Source organism: Ptiloglossa arizonensis, chromosome 1 (genome assembly GCF_051014685.1).
Source record: "Ptiloglossa arizonensis isolate GNS036 chromosome 1, iyPtiAriz1_principal, whole genome shotgun sequence".
In the NCBI taxonomy this organism is placed as follows: Eukaryota; Metazoa; Arthropoda; class Insecta; order Hymenoptera; family Colletidae; genus Ptiloglossa; species Ptiloglossa arizonensis.
In genome coordinates this window covers 27,683,583-27,702,870 of record NC_135048.1, presented here as the reverse complement: position 1 = coordinate 27,702,870, position 19,288 = coordinate 27,683,583, and the positions used below count along the sequence as shown (strand labels likewise).

At 41.7% G+C, this 19,288-nt stretch overlaps 2 protein-coding genes across 8 annotated transcripts; one reads left to right on the top strand and one right to left on the bottom strand.

Moving 5' to 3' along the window:
- Positions 1-4,544: 4,544 nt before the first annotated feature.
- Positions 4,545-7,217, bottom strand: LOC143151313 (activator of basal transcription 1). Its single transcript, XM_076320336.1, has 3 exons — positions 6,038-7,217; positions 5,610-5,799; positions 4,545-5,542 (listed from the first exon to the last, which is right to left on the bottom strand). Exons 1-3 carry the CDS (start codon positions 6,216-6,218, stop codon positions 5,263-5,265), a joined length of 651 nt encoding a protein of 216 aa, XP_076176451.1. The 5' UTR covers positions 6,219-7,217; the 3' UTR covers positions 4,545-5,262.
- Positions 6,967-19,188, top strand: Pps (protein partner of snf). 7 transcript variants are annotated; one of them, XM_076320277.1, is made up of 17 exons: positions 6,967-7,164; positions 7,507-7,727; positions 7,796-7,932; positions 8,003-8,263; positions 8,409-8,662; positions 8,740-8,899; positions 9,012-9,305; positions 9,434-10,102; positions 10,161-10,481; positions 10,568-10,732; positions 10,823-10,947; positions 11,086-11,456; positions 11,552-11,877; positions 11,963-12,439; positions 12,512-12,654; positions 12,748-15,597; positions 16,560-19,188. In XM_076320277.1, the coding sequence occupies exons 3-17, from the start codon at positions 7,806-7,808 to the stop codon at positions 17,499-17,501; spliced, it is 7,485 nt and encodes a 2,494-aa protein (XP_076176392.1). In that variant the 5' UTR covers positions 6,967-7,164; positions 7,507-7,727; positions 7,796-7,805; the 3' UTR covers positions 17,502-19,188. The 7 variants fall into 7 exon arrangements, with proteins under 7 accessions (XP_076176392.1, XP_076176384.1, XP_076176411.1 ...); XM_076320269.1 differs by having other exon boundaries at positions 6,967-7,405; XM_076320296.1 differs by lacking the exon at positions 7,507-7,727.
- Positions 19,189-19,288: the final 100 nt, after the last annotated feature.

Genomic DNA, 19,288 nt, shown 5'->3' with positions numbered 1-19,288 from the left:
CGAAAAACACTCTGTAAAATACATCATCGACGAACAATTGTTATCGGAAGAAATGAACCGGAACTTATCGTAGAATTCAATGTTCATCCTTGCCTGTGCATCGATTAATTATGCAAACGACGGAAAAATCGTGACAAAAGTTACAGATAAACGTTCTGTGTAACACAGTACCGATGGACAATAGTTACCAAAAGAAACTTATCGGAAAATCTAACGTTATAAATATTCCGTCCATCCTTGCATCCGTGCATCGATTAATTATGCAAACGCCGGAAAAATCGTGACAAAAGTTACAGATAAACGTTCTGTATAATTCATCAGCGATGTGCAATTGTTATCGTAAGAAATTAGTCGGGGACTTATCGTAAAATCCAGCGTTGTAAATAATTCTCTCTCTCTCTCACACACTCACTCACTCACTCACTCACTCACTCACTCACTCATTCTCTCTCTCTCTCTCTCTCTCTCTCTCTCTCTCTCTCTCTCTCTCTCTCTCTCTCTCTTACTCACTCACTCACTCACTCACTCACTCACTCACTCACTCACTCACTCACTCACTCACTACTCACTCACTCACTCATTCACTCACTACTCACTCACTCACTCACTCTGCCCGCTCGCGCGTCGATTAATTGTGTTTCCGTTTCGCGATCTCGGGCCTTGCGACACGTGTAACGATGCAGCGGCCGTAAGAGCGTATCCGCGGCATGGTAATCGCACGGTTCGACCGGTGCCGCGGCGAACGGGTACACCGTATACGTACACGTACATGTACACGTACACGTACACGTTCGCGGTGAATTTGCCACCGTCGTTGAAGCAGATCATTCAGAGTCGAGTCATACGAGATGAATCTCGATGTTTGGCCTCTGCGGTTCTCCCTTTCACCCGGCGGAATAATCGCCGCGGCGAAATCGGTATGTAAGCCACCTTTCCGTGTTTCCATTCGATTCACGCGTTTCGCGATTTCCGTTCGCGGGCGAGTAACGCGCGGAGGCCAGCCTGGCAGCAAACTTTACGGAAAATCATTGATCCGACTGTTAGATCGCCCTTGAACGAGGCGTCGTGACGGTGAGCTTCCAATTGGGCCACCGAGCTCCTGCTGGGACGAACGTACCGTGACGTTCGCGGAGTGATCGTCGCGCTTTTTTCTTTTTCGTTGCCCACACTGGCGAATTTAACCGGTGGTCACCGGTGACCGGCGCTCCGGATCGCAGCGTCTCTTTCATACGTCGATTGTTAACTATGAGTTAACAGTTATCTGGTTTGTTTACTTGCTACGATTTTGGTAGATGAAATTATGTGGTGACAGGTTGCTCGATCAGTTTTGTCATACGATGAGAAATGGAGATATTGGGTTCGTTTTATTTTTAACGAAGATGGTAGTATTGTTTGATGAATGTGTGCGAAGTTTTGTATATTGGGTCGTTCGGAAAGTCATTTAGTTTTTTTTTTGGTGAAAATTTAGAGTGTATAAACATTTTATTTAATTATGTATTCTCCATTTTGGAAAAAAATGACTTTCCGAACAACCCAATAGGTTGTTCAATAAGTTTCGTCGTTTTTTCCATAGTAAAAAAATACTACGACATTGCAACTTTGAACAACTGTAAATCTACATGAAACTTTACACATGTTCGTTAAACAGTAGTACCATCTAAAAATAAAACAATGAACCTAATAGCTCAATTCCTCATCGAATGACAAAACTTATCGAGCAACTTATTACTCTCGTTGGAAACTCGATTCGCGAACAAGGGCGAGACCAATACGTTCGATTCGCTTTCGAATCGGTACAGCGACACTCGACAGCGCGGAGGGAGCGAGCGAGCGAGCGAGTGAGCGCGAGAGAGAGAGCGAGAGAGAGAGAACGGGGTGGTTGCCTCGAGGCGCCCCCGTCGGTCGTCTTCGTCGAAACGGCGCTCGAGACGCGGGGGAAAAAAAAGGAAGGAAAAGGGAGAGAAAAAAAATGCAAAAGAAAAAGAAAAGATAAAACGATACGGTATTCCGTGTCAACGCAGTCGTTCGTATTAACAGTTATCCGTCCGGTTATATCGAGGCTCGCGGTCCTCCTTTGTAACGCACCTACACCGCTGGAGCTTATTCCGGCTGGTTAACGGTAATGACAATAAGAATTAAGAATATAGGGAGATCGACGCGCACACGGCGACAACGTGGCGCCGTGGCGTTGCAAGGGACAACACTGACCTTCTTTCATCGGTGGAAAAATAACCAGGTCTAAATTGGGCCAATTGATCACTCGGGGGTGGAATCGACGTTTCGTCAGCGGTGAATGTCGAGGGAATGTCGCGGACGTTCGTTTCTCTCGATCTCCCCCCTTCCCCCACCACTCCGCCATCCATCGCTCCCCGCCACGCCCCCTCTCCGCGGTGTCGCTGCCCCCTTCGACATTTCTTCGCTTCGCCTTTCGGGCTCCTTTCAATCGAGTCTAATGAGCGTCCATTGTCAACAACTACAAATTAGGTAGAAAACTACTAGCCGAGCCAACGGGATTCCATTCGACACTCGACGCGTGGAAAGATACACGCCTCTCCGTGACTCGAGACTCGTAAAACCGTATAGCGAGCGAGTACCGCGCGAGCCACGGACTCGGGAAGAATCTTTCTTCGTTGAATTACTCCCGGCGCTACGATCGCCGCGCGTACGATGGGCAAAATTCACGGGACGAATCGCGATACGTTCTCGTTCGTTCGACTCGTTTTAATTCGGATCGCACGATTCACGGAACGTCGACTACGCGATACAATAACGGTCAAAAGTTTCGGTACACCTACCACTCCGTTTCACGCTGAAACGAGCGACTCATCGGGTCCGATCGGCTCACCGTATCCATCGTTTTATTCATCAGCGTGTATTTTTTTCGTACGATCGCGCCACTGTTGATACACACGGTTTTCGTTCAGCTGCGGGTAATAAATTTTCACGATCTTAGTGTCCACGATCCTTTACCATGTTACGACTACCACGACTTCAGAGGTTCACTTTTGCCCTCTTGAAATTAATTTACGACGTTCCTCCACCACGCACCTAACTCTTGTTTCTCGAGCGTACTGCGTACCGCCGGCGCGGTTTGATTAAGAGACTTGGCAAACGTCAGTTTTCGTCTTCGTGGAATTGGACTCGCGATTGAAAGGTAATTATCGAGTGTGGAAAGAAACGAGCTGAGGCAAGAAACTCGTACGTTGCATCGTACAGTCATGTATTGGATTGTTCGGAAAGTCAATTCGTTTTCCAAAATGGACAATATATAATTTAATAAAATGTTTATAAACTCTAAAAAAATCGTGTTTCATTTTCACCAAAAAAAAACAAATGACTTTTCGAACAACCCAATACGTTGATGTCGCAAGCAGGATAAATTTTTATTAATAAATATTTCACTTGCTGAAATCAAATCTTCGTGACCTGGAGGTTACTTAAAATCAAAAATTTTATTATCGATCGATTTATTCGCGAAATAAATAAATCATCCCCGAAACGATCGAGTGCAATCGCCATATTGTTGTTCGTTCGAAATTAATTTTTCATTCGGCTCTGGTTCAAGAGAGATGAATAGAATTTTTTTATGCAATGCACAAAGACTCTGTATAGTTATTTATTTATTATTGTACAGCTTTCGTTCGTTCCAATAAAGCATTACGCTTTAATCGAAGAATTATGTCAGATGTTATTCGAGTTTCGATCCACGTGTTGGAATTTGGAAAATGATCGAAAAAACGGACAAGAACTCCACTTTTGTTGCAAGAGGAAACAAAAATGGTAACTTAGCAACTAATAGAAACCATTCGAAGGTAAACAGATGTTCATTCGCACGAAGCAATGAATTATCGAAGAACTAGCTGACCGCAATCGTGTCGGAACAATATTTTTCTTTGTTTATCGATAACGAGTGCGGAGTTTAAATTTACAAAATTTGCTTAATTACCTATTAAAGTAAAAATATAAATATCACATTTACCTAGCCGTCTTGGATCGCAGAAATTAGAGTCTCTGGCTGTTTTAGATTTTAATAAAGGAAAACGTGGCATTGATCATTTTGATTAATTTATTTCTTACGCTACACCGTTTAGGAAAGATGTAAAGCGATACTAACGTCTTCGTAGTTTCTAAAACTGTAACAAAATAAAATATTAAAATTACAACTTTCGAAGAATTGCTAGCGCACCACTTGATACAATTCTTGTCAAATATTCCTCCTGTAAACAAGTCAGAATCTCGCGTTGAATCTCATGAAAGTAAATTGACGTACAACATTATAAAAAAAAAAAAAAACGATTGCAGAGGGGAAAACTATCGGACGACCTTGCGTTTCTTGTTACGACAATCTTAGGATTCTTTAAGTAGAACTAGAAGCCAAAAAAAAGAGTAAAAAAGTAATGATATATTGCCCTGCATACCTACCAACACCACAATTCTGTTTGGAATGTTTTCCAAGTATTGTAGAATCGTATAATAAGTTTGTTTAACATATTATTGCGTATTGTTTAAAATATGATTTGTATTTATAAATATATTTCGTTGAATTGGTAAAAAATATGTATTTATTTATCTACAATTTAAGACTTCATTATTTATATTTGATATGTTTACAAGTAGCTGTGAAAATTGTTCCTATTCAAGTAAATAAAATCGTCTTCCAGAAGTAGGAAACGGAACCTCTGCAGTAGATTGTGCATTTCCTACAATTGGGAGACACGACACTCAAAGTCTAGACAAAAATTGTCAGTTACAAACGAAAAGGAAAATAATTTGAAATTCGTTTCATTCTGTTTTATGAACAGAAGATAGTCCTATTTAACATTTGACTTTACAAACAATAATAGTGATACAGTTTTGTACGTAATAGAATTTAGGAGAAATACATAAAATTAATCAAACTTGGGTCCTAAAAGTGGGAAAAACCCTTTAAGTTCTCTGTATTCTTTTATCTTCTAACTCGTGCAAACTCTTCCAACTTTTTCATTAGTTATAACGAACATTGCCAATTGATTTTCAGATCCCAGAACGCTGGAAAAGCTACCGCAGCACGACGTAAATATTGAAACAACGTGGAACACATCCGTAAAGACGATGTGTTTTATTCTGTTCGTATCGAAATAGTCGTAATATATTTATTGTTCTGATGAAAAATAATAATGCAAGTTTACAAACGTTGCAACAATTATATTTTTAGAAAAAAATTTATCTTTCCTTCCCTATGAAAGTACCATTTAGCGTACATTCCCAATTAACCAAAGAATTTCATCCGAATAAAGACTTCAAAAAAACTGTCCTGTCTGTTGCAGAATCATTCTCTTTTCTGCTTCTAATCTCTGCATCTGTATCTCTTTGTTTTATCGTAGGCGGTACAAATGTACTTGTTCCATTTTGTTCCTGCTTCTTACGTAGTTTCTTACTCCTATCGACATTGTGAGAGAAGAAATTTGCTTCCCGTTTGGCTTGTGCAATTTCAGCTCTAAGCCTTTGTTTATGTACTGCCCGTTCATATGCTAAACGTTCGCTTAAATGAATCCATTTGAACCTAACAAGCAAAATGCATTTATTTAAGTATGTGTTTTAAATTGTAAAAGTTAATTACAATTTATTACCTTGGGAGATATTTTATATTCCACATAACATCGTAGAATTTGCTCTTCTTCCTAGTTGAAATTTGTGTATTGTTCAATGTCAACGCAACGAATTTTGCTATTTTCTTACTTTCAAATTCAATCCAACCTTCGGTAAAAGATTTTGCGCCAACCTTTTTTCGTTTCTTTACTTTCCCGCTTCTTTCTAATTCTGAGAATAACAAAAATACAGCGTACAATGATTCATAAACAGTTGTAATCATAATTGGAAATACTGATAAATAAATTTCTAATACTATTTACAGTATTAAATATCACATTTGCTACAGTTACAGTTTAAAAAAGCATATTATGGAAAGTACATAGTGAGTAGGTACACAAATATCGAATGGGGGTTATGTTTTCTATAGATTTTGATGTCGTTTGACTTATTTCATTCGATAACTAACCATTTTCTGATAATTGTAAATATATTCTTCCAATTTTTCCATACTCTGAAAATAATTCACGAATTTTCGCAATATTCATATATTTGGGTATTTTAGATAAATATATAATTCCTCTCTTTCGTTTCTTTGTCTCCGTTGAATTTTCATCTTTTGCAATTTCTACGCCCTCAATGTTTTCCATTTGTTGAATATTTTTATAAATCACCTTATATTCGATTCTAAAACTTGGGTCCTCGATTTCAAAACATTTTTATTCATTCTGCCTCAGTTCGAGCACGTACCACGTCCATGCTTGCTTTCGTGAGAACGATATACATAACACAATACATACGCAACAGTACAATATGCTACAGTACGCTCGCAATATGCGCTTTACTGCTCTATATATATATACATATATACATCATTCATATATTTTGTTTCTAATTCCACTATATACTTGTTCCGCTTGCAGTATATAAATACATACTACAAATTATGCATTTTATACACTTTGCACGTGACCATCAAACTTGTGGAACAATATACACTAATTTAGTTGTCAATTGTTCGATGAATATTTTTTATGATACAGACAAAAAGTTATCTGCGGTCATTCTTGTAACATCAACTTGGTAAATGAATCTCTGTAATGTTTCATCAAGTGCAAAGCAAATGATATTTAATACAAAGCAGAATAATAGAGTTAACAGAGAAAAGAATTAAAAAATGACACTTAAAAATTTTAGATACCATGTACGTGAAGTCAAATAGGTGGTATTAATAGAAATGTTTGCCGAAGGATATCGAAAGATAAATAAACGTCGAGTTGATTCAATGTTAATGGACTAAAAACCGAATACGATTACGAGCGATTTGTGGGAACCGCTTACTGCCGGTTGTGACTCGACGCGATGCGTTAGCGCGTTACAGCGCTACCGCCTTGCTCTTCTTGCTGTTGCGCAACGAGAAGCGCGCAGCGTCTCAGTGTGTGCACAAAGGCACAAGTGCATTCGTAACACGATGTATCGCTGAAGAAAGTTCAACTTTTCCGCGAGATCCGTTGTTTTCATGAAGATTCCGCGGAAGAAGTTATACAAAAACAATCCTCCGCACAAATAGCTTTGTAACGACGAAAACAACGACGGGTGAGCGCAAACTTTCGGGAAACGTTACTTGGCTAACTCAAACAAAATGGCGACTATCGTCTTCTTGGCGGTACTGTTTACTTGACCGTGAACGTTATGTTTCTCGCGAAGTGTGGCACGAGAGGTGTTGTGTATTTAACTTTTTTACTATCGATTAATATCAATTTAATGCCGCAATTTTAATAAACAGCGTAACGTTTGTGATCTTCAAAGTTCTCGCGATCGTGCATCTACATACTAGGTAATAACGCGACAAACGTGAACGACACAACACGACACGAAGTAACACGTTTTTGCGTTTTGTCGTTCCATTCTTTTATAATTTTTCGTGGTTTTTTGGAGGAATGTTAAAGACTCGTAGTGCCCGACTTGTCTCGATGTCCATCCGGCTTGTACCACATAGGAGCGAGATTTAATTTCCATCTAACCAGGAGCGTGCCTAATTAATCGAGACTTTTGCCTATCCATTCCGGTACACTCGATGCTCGTTCGAACGTCGGTCTTCCCTTTCAAGGGCACTCATAACCTTTCTTTCTTCCGGACACGTTCGACTCGGGACACGGGTACGCTACGATTGTTACTCTTGATGCAACGGCTGCATTAAAAACATACACTACAACTTTTCCTCTAGGTTAAGAAAAATGTCTAGCTCCTATGTTATCGAGCCGCAGGAAAGCGGATCTGAAAAGAAGGACGATACATTGATTATTGTTGTCAATGATGATGGTACCATATCTGTCGACCAAGAAACCTTGCAGAGTTTAATCAGTAAGTTTTGCTTGTTGCTCGAGTAAACTAGTCAATACCCAATGTATTAGTCAATTGCATTGATTTTTAGTGAATCAATCCAATGCAAATGTCAGCGTAGTTAGACTAGGGCAATCTGAAACAGATGCTGAAAATGGAGATATTACACTGACTGTAGACCCACCACCTTTTACATCGACTACAGTAAGTTCTGGAGGTACAGGTACAGACAGTAGCAGCTTCGTTGACCCTTTTATGGAAATGGATCCGGAGCAACTAGAAAGATTAGAGACAGCTTTACAAAGTGAAGAGGCAAAGCAAATTCTTGGAGAAAATGTTACAGCAATGCTTGGTACTGTTGTTATCCTTATGTCAACTTGAAAGTAATATTAACAATATTGTTATTCTTACTATTCAAACAGTATTTGTTTACAATACTACCCTAACATTATACTAGTAACAGTATAATATATTCATTTTACGATTACATTTTGCAGATATGTTAACGGTGGAGGAACAACAGAATTCTATAAGGTACAGCGTTGAATTGGATCATTGCTATACAAGCAGATCATCGCCATCTGATCCAAAACCAAGGGATCCTTTACCTACTACTGATTCACCCACTACTGGTGATACTTTGCAATACACGCGTCAACTTTCACCAGTTCATGCAGCATCCAATACAGTATCACCTGCTGTAGAGACAGAAAGTATAGCTCCAACAAAGGCGAAGGTTATTACAAAAACTGTGAGTATACTATATGAATTACTCGTACGATTTACTGCTGGAAATTTGATGTTTAATCGATATGTTATTTATTCCAGAGTAAACCGGTAGGTCGTCCACGGAAAAATGTCGCACCTGCTTCTGTAGCTGCGTCTAATAATTCAAGATCATCCATGAATATAATGACTACACCTAAATCTGTTGGACACCCGGCATCGAGAAATTTGTCGGGAGCACTGCACCAAGGAATTGGAAAACGTAATTATTCTGTGTTTTTTATTAGTTGTATCAAATCCATTTTATGTACATGGAAGCATTTATAGTTTGTAGAAGAAGTAGCAGTACAATATTAGTTCTTTTCTTTTATCAGACCAAGGAAGATCTAATGATGAGGATGAAGAAGAACCGTCATCGTCATCCACCGAATCATCTGAATCGGAACCATCCGACAATGATTCAGATTTTGGACCACGAGGCCCGAGAAGAGGCGGTGTAAGAGCTAGAGGTGGTAGAAAAGGTCTCACTACCAGAGGAGGTAGTATGGCGGCTACTCGTAGAAGAGGACCCAACAAACATATGGATATGGAACAAGTTCGTCGATTAGATATGGAAATGGCTGCAGCTGTAAACGCTATGAAGAGTCCAGACAAAGATGATAAAGCAGGTAAGACAGTGGTGTAATTACTTGATATTGTGTGATTATTATCAACAATACATGGAACACACTATAATTTAGAAATTCGCATATTTTAACAACCCATTAAATATGTTTTGTTCCTTCTCTTCATTTAGGAGGATTTGGTCTTGTTAGAGGTAAAAGACAATTTAAGGCTGGTGTAGGAAGAAGAAAAGAAGAATCACAACGCGTCGATTCATCCGCAATCATGAATGAGGATACGTCAGTTGCATTTGAGAAACCGTTACAAACAACAAATCAGGTCAAAGCGAATTTGATTAATGCCAATATGATCAAAGGCGATATGATTCTTACAAAACCTGGACAAGGAAAGAGTAATCAGAAGGTTACATTCGTGCAAAAGCAAGTGCTTATGAAGCCGAACGATCTTAAAACCATGGGCCTAAAGAAGCAAGTGATGCTTCCTAAGGGGAAATTTTTGAGCCAAGCTGGAACCAAGTTCTTTGCAACCAAAGATGGCAAGTTGGTTCAAGTCCCGATAACTGCTAAAGCCATAACATCAAATGTACCGATCACTCAAATTAAGAGTACGATGCCGCAAGTGTCTCCGACACAACAACCAGCCGTGATTCCGAATCAAACATCACAATTACAACAGCAGCAGCAGCAGCAGCAACAGTCGGCAAAAGTACCATCGCCCGCTGCAACATCGAAAATGAAACCTTGCGACGTGAAAAAAGAGAAAAGAAAATCCGACGGGTGGGACACTGTTACGAAAATTGAAATAGATCCTGGGAAAGCAACGGAGAACAAAATTTTGGATGGTTAGTTAATATGAACGTAGTTTATAACACTTGCGCAGTTAGATATTTCCGATTAAAGATTTTCTTTCAGGTTCGAAAAAACACCCAAAGAAAGAGACTCGTAAATCACCGGCATATATAGTAGACAGTTTAGGTCCTGCACTTTTTTCGACTCCAGACATTATTCGTCGGGTCGGTTCAAACGGTGATTCGAAAATTCAAGACAACGTAGTGACATCTTTAATTTCCACGACACCACCTGCGGGTATTGCATCCTCGGGCACTGCAGGTACTTTTACGTCAGTGGCGCAATCGTTATCGTCGTCATCGTCGTCGTCGTCTTCATCGTCTTCGTCGTCGTCGGCATCATCAGCGTCATCAGCATCATCGAGTCGTTCAGGTTTGTTTAACATTTTCATGCGTATGTACGTACGCACTCCAAACTTATCGAAAATTCTAACTTACCATCGAATATTACTGCAAAAGGTATTGTTGTGTCTACGTCTTCCGAGAGAGTTCCACATTCAGAATCTCACATCACTACGGAAAAGAGAGAAAATAGTGATTCCTTGGTACAAGTAAACGAAGAGGTATCTAAACCTGCGGTAAAAGCTAATGTACCGCAGGAATTACAGCCTACTTTAGAATCAGGTGAGTTTCTTTTTTTAAAAAGGTAACATTTTTGTTCATTTTTCGATTACAAATGACAATTTATGTAAATTAATTCTGAATTTTTCTTAGGTGGCATCGAAGGCGAGGACCAGTTGTTAGCTACATTGGAAATGGAAGCTAGTAAACACGAAGAGGAACTACTAGCCGAAGCATTGTTGTTACAAGAGGAACTCGGAGTTGATTTGGCCGAACATGTATTACAAATTTTTATTTTTATTTTAAAATGCACAACTTACGAATATATTATTCAAGAGTTTCAATATTGTTTTCTTGAAATTGTATTTAGAAGACAAAATTATAATATATTTTCTCATTTTTTTCTAATACTGTAGACTGCGCTTGTCGAACAAGGAGGAAGTGTAGCGTCCGAATCATTGCCTGCAAATAATACGCTTGTTCCGTCTCTGCTCACATCCGAGCCAGAGGCCACTAAAACTTTGGATACTGTCACGGCGACAATCGTGACTGCAGCCATGACGAACCCGACAACGGTTATGGCAACAACAACAACTACAAACGTAGCTAGGGAATCAGTAAAGAAGTCTTTGAAGGAGGAGAAGGAACCTATTCAGATTATTCGTGGCGGACGAGTGATTACTTTGCCTCCTATCGAGGCACCGGCTACTAGAAGCAAGCGGTTACAAGCAAAGGTTGAACCTGCTCAAAAAACATTCAATACTGTTAAACGAATAGAAAAGTTCAGGTGAGCGTCCAGGCTGATTAAGAAAAATCGATTATTATTTTCAGCACAAGACAATTAAAATAATTATACTCGATAATATTTATCAATACTTATAGTATACAAGCAGCACAACAAAGATCTATGAAAAACGAAACTCGCTTGAACGTAGTCCAAGATGAAGATAATGAAAACGAGGAAATGATGGAAGAAAGGGGAGATGAGGTGGAGGAAGAAGAGGAAGATGAACGTAAGCACGAAGGAGTTGAGGAAGAAGAGGAAGAAGAAGAGGAAGAGGAAGAGGACGATAATTCGGATTCAGAAGATGATCCCGACCGACTTTGGTGTATATGCAAGCGACCGCACAATAATCGTTTCATGATTTGTTGCGATGTTTGCGAAGATTGGTTCCATGGAAAATGCGTACATGTTAGCAAAGCCATGGGTAAGTTCGGCAAGTTGTATGCATCCTTCAGACGTGTACCGGTGACAATGTAAAATGTACGTTAATTTTCACTTATTTTCTCTAGGTCAACAAATGGAAGAAAAAGGAATAGAATGGGTTTGTCCAAATTGTTCAAAGAAGAAGGACGAAGAGCTGAAAACTAAGGCAAGCATGCAGATTGCTTCTGGAAAACAGCGCATTCAATCGGACGCTACGCCTGACAACTCTATTGTTTTAAAAAATCTTAGCTCGCCTAATCAAACATCAGTTATCGGAGAAACATCGTCTTTGGTTCCTTCTGCTTCCGATTATGGTAGTGTTCAATATTCTAGCGGCATGCAATGCGTCGTTTGTAAAAAAGAAGCCAGGAACTCCAGCATTTATTGTTCCGATGCCTGTATACTCGCACACGCTCAAGAAACTCTGACCAAAGATAAACCATCACCGGTACCAACACCAAGTCCGAAAATAACAAAGTTGTCGCCGTTTGACGCTGCCTCTAAGCCTAAGCCTGAGGCTAGAGTGATAGTCTTTGAGAGAAAAACGGGAAAAATATTAAGCGGTGAGTTAATGATGCTCATAATAAATTATAACTGTTATAACTACGGACCACAAAGTAAAAGAGAAATTTTAGGTTCCGATGCTCCAACAAGATCAACTTTGCGTATGTGGTTGAAAGAAAATCCCACATTCGAGGTGGTTGGGGCGAATAATCTTGGTACATTGCAAGTAGGAAAAACGATTACTACTATTCATACGCAAGTACCTGGCAAAGCAGTAAGTATACAAGTTTCCTCTTCGATTGTACAGTTTTAGTATTCTTTCCAGACAATGTTAATGCGTTAAATCATTGAAACGGTGTGTTTTAAGGGGAAAACTACAATACTGTCACCTGGAAAGGGACAAAATGTTCCAAAGGTGACATACACAAAAGTGCCAGGTTCGAAGCAAATGATTTTGACCGCGGGGAACAAAAAATTTACAATAATCTCTGGCGGGGGACAACAGCAGCAGCAAGCTCAACCACTGCACGCGAAGACGATACAGATGAAACAAACGTTGCTCACTCAGGTAGACAAAAGTCCTTTGATACTGAAGGCGACAGCACCGAAAATTATTAATCAGGTACAGTCGAAGCAACAGGCTGTAGCGTCGCCGAAGCCAGCACTGAATGTGAAGAAGCAAGAACCAAAACAACCGGCTGTACAGTCGAAAGTACCGATAAAGCCAAGTCCCACGAGGAAACCCGAAACCGAACCCATAAGGTTGAACATACGAAAAACTTTAACGGAGCTGTTATCGAGTCGTATAAAAGAAACCGATGACTTGAAGCTGACCGACGAGGAGATCGCTGATCTAGCGTTCAATATCGAGTTGGAGTTGTACAAATATTTCAAGGACACCGGAGCGAAATACAAAGCCAAGTACAGAAGTCTCGTGTTCAATATAAAGGACACGAAAAATTTAACGTTGTTTCGAAAGATTGCCGACAGATCGCTAACACCTGACGCTGTGGTGAGACTAAGTCCCGACGAAATGGCGTCGCAAGAGCTGGCCGAATGGCGCGAAAAGGAAACGAAACATCAATTAGAAATGATAAAGAAAAACGAGTTGGATCTCATGGCGCAGGCCAAGTCGATCGTCGTGAAAACTCACAAAGGTGAGCAAATTATTGAGAACGACGGCGGCATCGATCACGTCGATCCTAAAACACCTGTACAGGATATCGTGACCGCGTTGAACAGCGCTGACAGTATAACATCGACGGTGGACGATATGGAGAAGGAGATGGAGAGAATGAACGACGAGAACAGAAGTTTGAGAGCGACGGAGGACACGAAGAAGTTGAAGAGCTTCGACGACAAGAGGAGGAAGGACAAGGAGAAGGACAGGGGTCGGGAGAAAGAGAAAGGCGGTAAGGAAAGGGGAAGGGAGAAGGAGGGTCGTTCGAAAGGTAGGCGCGAGAGGAGTACCAGCAGAACCAGACACAAGCACGGCAGGGACGACAGGGAACGCAGCAAGACCAGAGAAAAGAGCAGAGAACGAAAGTCTCGGGACAAGGAGGGCAAACGTGAAAGGGAAAGGGACCGTGAGAAGGGGAAGGAACGCGACAGGGAAAGAGACCGAGACCGATCGAGAACCAGGGAACGGGAAAAATCGAAAGTACGGGAGCGTGGCAATAAAGAGAAGGTCAAGCAAAAGGACAGGGAACGTGAACGGCACAGAGGCAACGAGAATAATTCTCGAAGTCGTAGCGGGCTGTTCCTTTACAGCGAATTGAAGGACATCGACAAAAGGGACGACGACTTGGACAAAAAAGAGGAACCGACCGGCTCGGCGGGAGGATCGTCGGAGAAGTCGATAGAGGATCGTCTCTGGCGTCACATCGAGGACGAAGCCACCACGAACACCATCGATGGAAACGACTCGGACGTCTCCGACAGGGAGCCAACCTCCACCGTGACGATCAAAACACCGGACATCAACGATGAAATCGACCGAGAAAGGGAGCAAGAACCGGTCACCGTCGAGAGGGACATCCCGAAAGGTGGATGGCAAACGGTGTGGCGAGGTTTCGTCAACATGGTGGACGTCGCGAAATTTTTCATCACCGCGCAGGAAGTCAGCGGCCACGCCAAGGACCTGATGGACGATCTTCCCGACACCGTCGACGTTGTCGGTAGAATAAGTCACGAGACCGTTTGGGACTACATCTCGAAGATGAAGAAAACCGGATCGAAGGAGATCCTGGTGATTCGTCTCACCGCAGCCAACGACGAGGAAAAAATACCGTATATAACACTGTACAGCTATCTGAACAGCAGGAGCCGTCTCGGCGTGGTTGGTAATGTTTCCAAGAATATCAAGGACTTTTACATAATGCCTTTCTCGAGTCAAAGCACAATACCACCGGTTCTGTTGCCTCTGAACGGACCCGGTTTCGAGGAGCACAGACCTCATCTGTTATTGGGTATAATCGTACGCAACAAGAGGAAACGATTCGCCGGTGTCTCGTCCTCGACCATACCGATGAAACTGGCGAAGAAGGACACCGATCGTAGCTACACACCACCGTTGGTGGCCGCTTCGAAAGACAAGGCCAGCATCTCCAACACGACGACGATGATCACCGCCACGATCACCTCCGCGACGACACCGACCCTCGTTGCTTCTTCCTCGTCGTCTTCGTCGTCGTCGTCGTCTTCGTCCCCAGCACCGACCACCGTCACCAATGTCTATCTCAAAACCACGACCGACTCCGCGAAGGAGAAGCAACTACCGGTGACCCAAACTACCCTGGACACATTGAACAGGGCACATATAGGGATGTCGAGGGGCACGTTACTCGACACCGCGGCTATATGCAAAATCGTTCCAGAATTGTCCTCGAAGATCGATCTCACCTCGTCGCCAGGCAAAGCACCGCTCGACGACGACGGCGACGAACCCTACAGCCCCGGTCAGATGGACGAGGAACAGATCGATCTTGATATGCGAACCTCTTCCTCGACCAGCTCGACGGCCGCTGCGATACCATCGATGTCAATGTCGATGAGTATCGACGGGACCGCGATCGATAACGGTATTATTTCTTCCAGTAAAAATTCCAACGATCTACAACGGAAAATGGAAGAGCTCAACAGACAAATCGAAGAACAGAAGCAACAAATACAAAGCATTAGTTCGTCGTTTCTCGGTGAATCAACGCCCACTTTGCCGGTGAGAATTTTAACAAGATTTATTTTTTACAACATCGATTGTTATTGTTTCTCCTATTGTCCTATTGTAAATAAAATTGATTTCAATTTACCCATGGTATCCTATTCCTATCCTCGAGCTGCTCAGGTTCTTACTTCATGCGTAAAAACTTCTTGCTGGTTCTCTCTCTCTCTCTCTCTCTCTCTCTCTCTCTCTCTCTCTCTCTCTCTCTCTCTCTCTCTCATTTTTAAATCATTTTTATTTTTCTCCGTCTTTCTATATATATATATCTTTCTCTCTCTCTCTTTTTTTTTTATCTTCACGGTTATGCGTCCGTCTATCGCGTGCCCGGGAACATTTCTTTCTCTTCGATTCAAAACAAGCCGCGCATGTTCTCGCTTCGAGTCTCTGTTTATCCGTGGCAAGTACGAGGAGGAAATTGTTAAGTACCCGTCCCGGTATTTGATCGCGTTTATTTTAAGAAGGAAGAACGACGAGCGAAATATCGAGAGTTTAACGCGAGGTAGAAATCTGTCAGTAGCTCCATTCCCTTCTCATTCTTGAGGTTTCTCTTTTTCTTCGAATCGATCGAATCCCTCGGTCGAACCACTGATCGAGTACGGAACAACGCAGGGCGGTGGCAGAACGGGAGATCGGGGGGCAAGGGATATTTCGAAAAAGCAATGATCTTTTTTTTTTCCCCTAATTAAAGTCGAAAAAGTCCAACCTGCCGCAAACGCATGATTATTATCCCTTACTTTTGAGGAACGAATGGTGGGGGTGTACACTCTGTTATATATGTACATACGTATATATCTGTATATACATATATGTATGCATGTGTGTATATACGTACATATAATTATACCCGAAGGAAAAGAGAAGGGGAACAAAAACAAAATATATTTTACGTGTAGCCAGTTGTTGTGATAAAACCTGGCGATTGTATATTACAGCTATTCTTGTTTTTTTGTTTATTTTAGGGTTTAGGGCTGGACCCACCGGCCGGTGACGAGAGCGAGGAAGCGTACAGTCCCCCGGATACAAGATCGTTTACACCGCCACCACCCCCGGGTATTTCAAAATTCACCCAGCCGATTCTCGACAAAGTATCGAATATCACTATACCGCCAAACTTGCAAGAGATATTGGCGAACGTGAAGCGACAGGAGAGCTCGAAAGTAGACCCGTATTTACCATCCAAGCCCAGTGCCACATTTTTAACCACCGTCAACTCCTCGATTTACCAGAACTCGGAAAAGTATACTTCTTCACCGTCTCCTATCAAACTTTCAGTCGGCGGAACGAGCAAAACCAGCACCGAAAAATTGTCGCTGGACACGACCAATCATCGTGAGTCGATCTCGAAGGACAAGGAAAGTAAGAGCACTCTGAGTTCGTTGAGCGACTTGGATTTGATCAGGAAAGCGGAAGAGGAATTGGCCGCCGTAGCGGCCGCATCGGCTGCGGTAGCATCATCGGGTTCACCAGTGACCGAAACACTCACCCAGCCGCCTATATCCACGACTCCAGCTCTTCCAGCGATAGTAGGAACTTCCCCTCCAGCGGTAATACCGATGTCCACGAATCTCTCAGGTTTAGCCTCGGCGACAGACTCTCCCTACGAGAGTACCACGTATAAAAACCCTTTCCCGGAAACCTTCAAGCGTAACCTGGCCCCCGAACAACCGAAACCTCCTGGTCTAGAAGACGAGGATTTCCCCCCATTCCCGTCCACCCCGCCAAATGTGGAAAGCAACGCGTCAAAGGCGATGTCCTCTCGTTCCAAGTTCGTTCCAAAGAGCGGAATCGTATTGAGCATCAAACGGAAGGCAAACGACGAGTGTACCGTCACCACCGTTTCAAACAAATCACCAAGAGTTAAGTCCCGTTGGGGCCAGGGCCCTTCGGATTCGGTTGACTAGCTTTACCCGGACGAGAAGGGAGAGTATTCTTCCACGAATGATTGAAACTGTCACGCGCGCGTTACACGGATACGGCTCACCGGGCCGTGTATCAACATTGTATTCTAAACATTTGTGGGCGCAGCACGACCTGGTCCGAAAGTTGCGACCGAATTCGGTGCAAATTCGTCGGTAGGTTCAATCAGAATTCTCGGCGACCGAACGATTGGAAAAGATATATTCTTCTTCACTTTCGCGCATTGGTCAGGTTTCCGTACCAAACGAGAGAGCTTGGTATTTTGCGTTTACCGTTATTGACGCGCAATAATCAGCCCCGTTTAAACGTCGATGTTTCGAAAGCGTTCCAACAAATACATCAGTTGTACATACCAAAGCGACGGAAATGAACGCTTTTAAAAAAACGTTCGTCGAGCCCTCCGCTACGTGTACATAGCCTTATCGAAAATTCTGTAATATATTGTTTAAATTCACACTCGAAAGGTTAACAAATTATATAATACAGTGCGTGCGCGTTACGTGTGCATGCTACCAGATGTATATAAGTTAGATATAAGGATCCACAATGACCAGTGTCGATCAAACGATGGTTTTATTTCTTGATCAACTAGCATTTTCGTACACTAATTTCAGCAATAGCGATTCTTACATTGTACTCTGCATCTAACGATCTTTGAACGTAACGCGATTCTCCAACCTTTGTGATTCTTTTCGTTCTGGAGATTAAACGTTCGTGCAACGGTATAATCGTAGATTCTTCGACATACGAACTGTTAAATCGCTTAAGCTATTAATGACGATACAAACAATGTTTACTTTCCCCATTTTAATCAGAATTTGAAATCGATGAAAGTCTAACTAAAAACTGTATTACGATTTTTGTTTCTTTTTTTTTTCTCTCTCTATTTCTCTCTCTTTTTCTCTCTCGAATTTGTTTCTAGTTTTGTACATACGTCTTAATCGTCTCGCTGCGAAATGTGGTCGGTGCACGATGTTACAACGGACGTAAAACTACGACTATTACGGCTACAGCTTCTCTACGCTATCCCCCCTCCCCTCTCTCCATCAAATTCAGGCCTATTCCAATTTAGTTTCTTTTCGATAAAAACTACCGATGAAAAAAATCACTGTCTACAATGCTTACGAATGAGAGGAAGCTCGATAAACGATCGTAACTCAGTAGATATTACAGCGACGATCATACACAATTACAGTTCACGTTTTATAACATGTTGCTGCGAAACTGCGCGATTCAAACAAAGTTTTCATTTATCGATACGCACGCTTCTTCAAGCAACGTACTCGAAGGAGATAAACATTTCGATCGAAGGTCAGCCTCGCGCAATTTCCATTACTTATAGAATCTTAATTATTGCACGGATAAAGCACTCTATTTGTAAATGTAGTCGTATATCTTTAGAATCCATTTTATACGATTCAATCGTTAAATTTAATTTTTATACACGTTTCCGAATAGTGCGACACAATAGCAATTCACTGTATAAGGATATCATTATCAATGTTCTTAGTGTTATTTCCATTATTACTATTATCTTTGTCATCGTTGCTAGTGCTACCGTTATTATCTTCGTCGTCGTGAACGTTGTCGTCATTATAACCCAACGTCACCACCATCGTTATTATGAATATTATTAATTTCAATTACAAAAGGAATTATGTACGATCTGTACTTTTTGTTGATTTTTTTCGTTACTCTTCGATACCTCCAGCTGTAAATGATATTCGTGCGTCACAATGTCCCTAAAGATAATAAGTGCGTTATTTTTTAA

What these genes read in the sequence shown, in the direction of transcription:
- LOC143151313 (XM_076320336.1), bottom strand. Translation starts at nt 6,218, where the DNA reads ATGGAAAACATTGAGGGCGTAGAAATTGCAAAAGATGAAAATTCAACG. An exon ending in TTTACAATTATCAGAAAATG is followed by an intron (nt 5,800 to 6,037) that starts GTTAGTTATCGA and finishes TGTTATTCTCAG; the next exon opens with AATTAGAAAGAAGCGGGAAA. An exon ending in AATATAAAATATCTCCCAAG is followed by an intron (nt 5,543 to 5,609) that starts GTAATAAATTGT and finishes TTTGCTTGTTAG; the next exon opens with GTTCAAATGGATTCATTTAA.
- Pps (XM_076320296.1), top strand. Translation starts at nt 7,806, where the DNA reads ATGTCTAGCTCCTATGTTATCGAGCCGCAGGAAAGCGGATCTGAAAAG. An exon ending in AGCATCATCGAGTCGTTCAG is followed by an intron (nt 10,482 to 10,567) that starts GTTTGTTTAACA and finishes TTACTGCAAAAG; the next exon opens with GTATTGTTGTGTCTACGTCT. An exon ending in ACAGCCTACTTTAGAATCAG is followed by an intron (nt 10,733 to 10,822) that starts GTGAGTTTCTTT and finishes AATTTTTCTTAG; the next exon opens with GTGGCATCGAAGGCGAGGAC.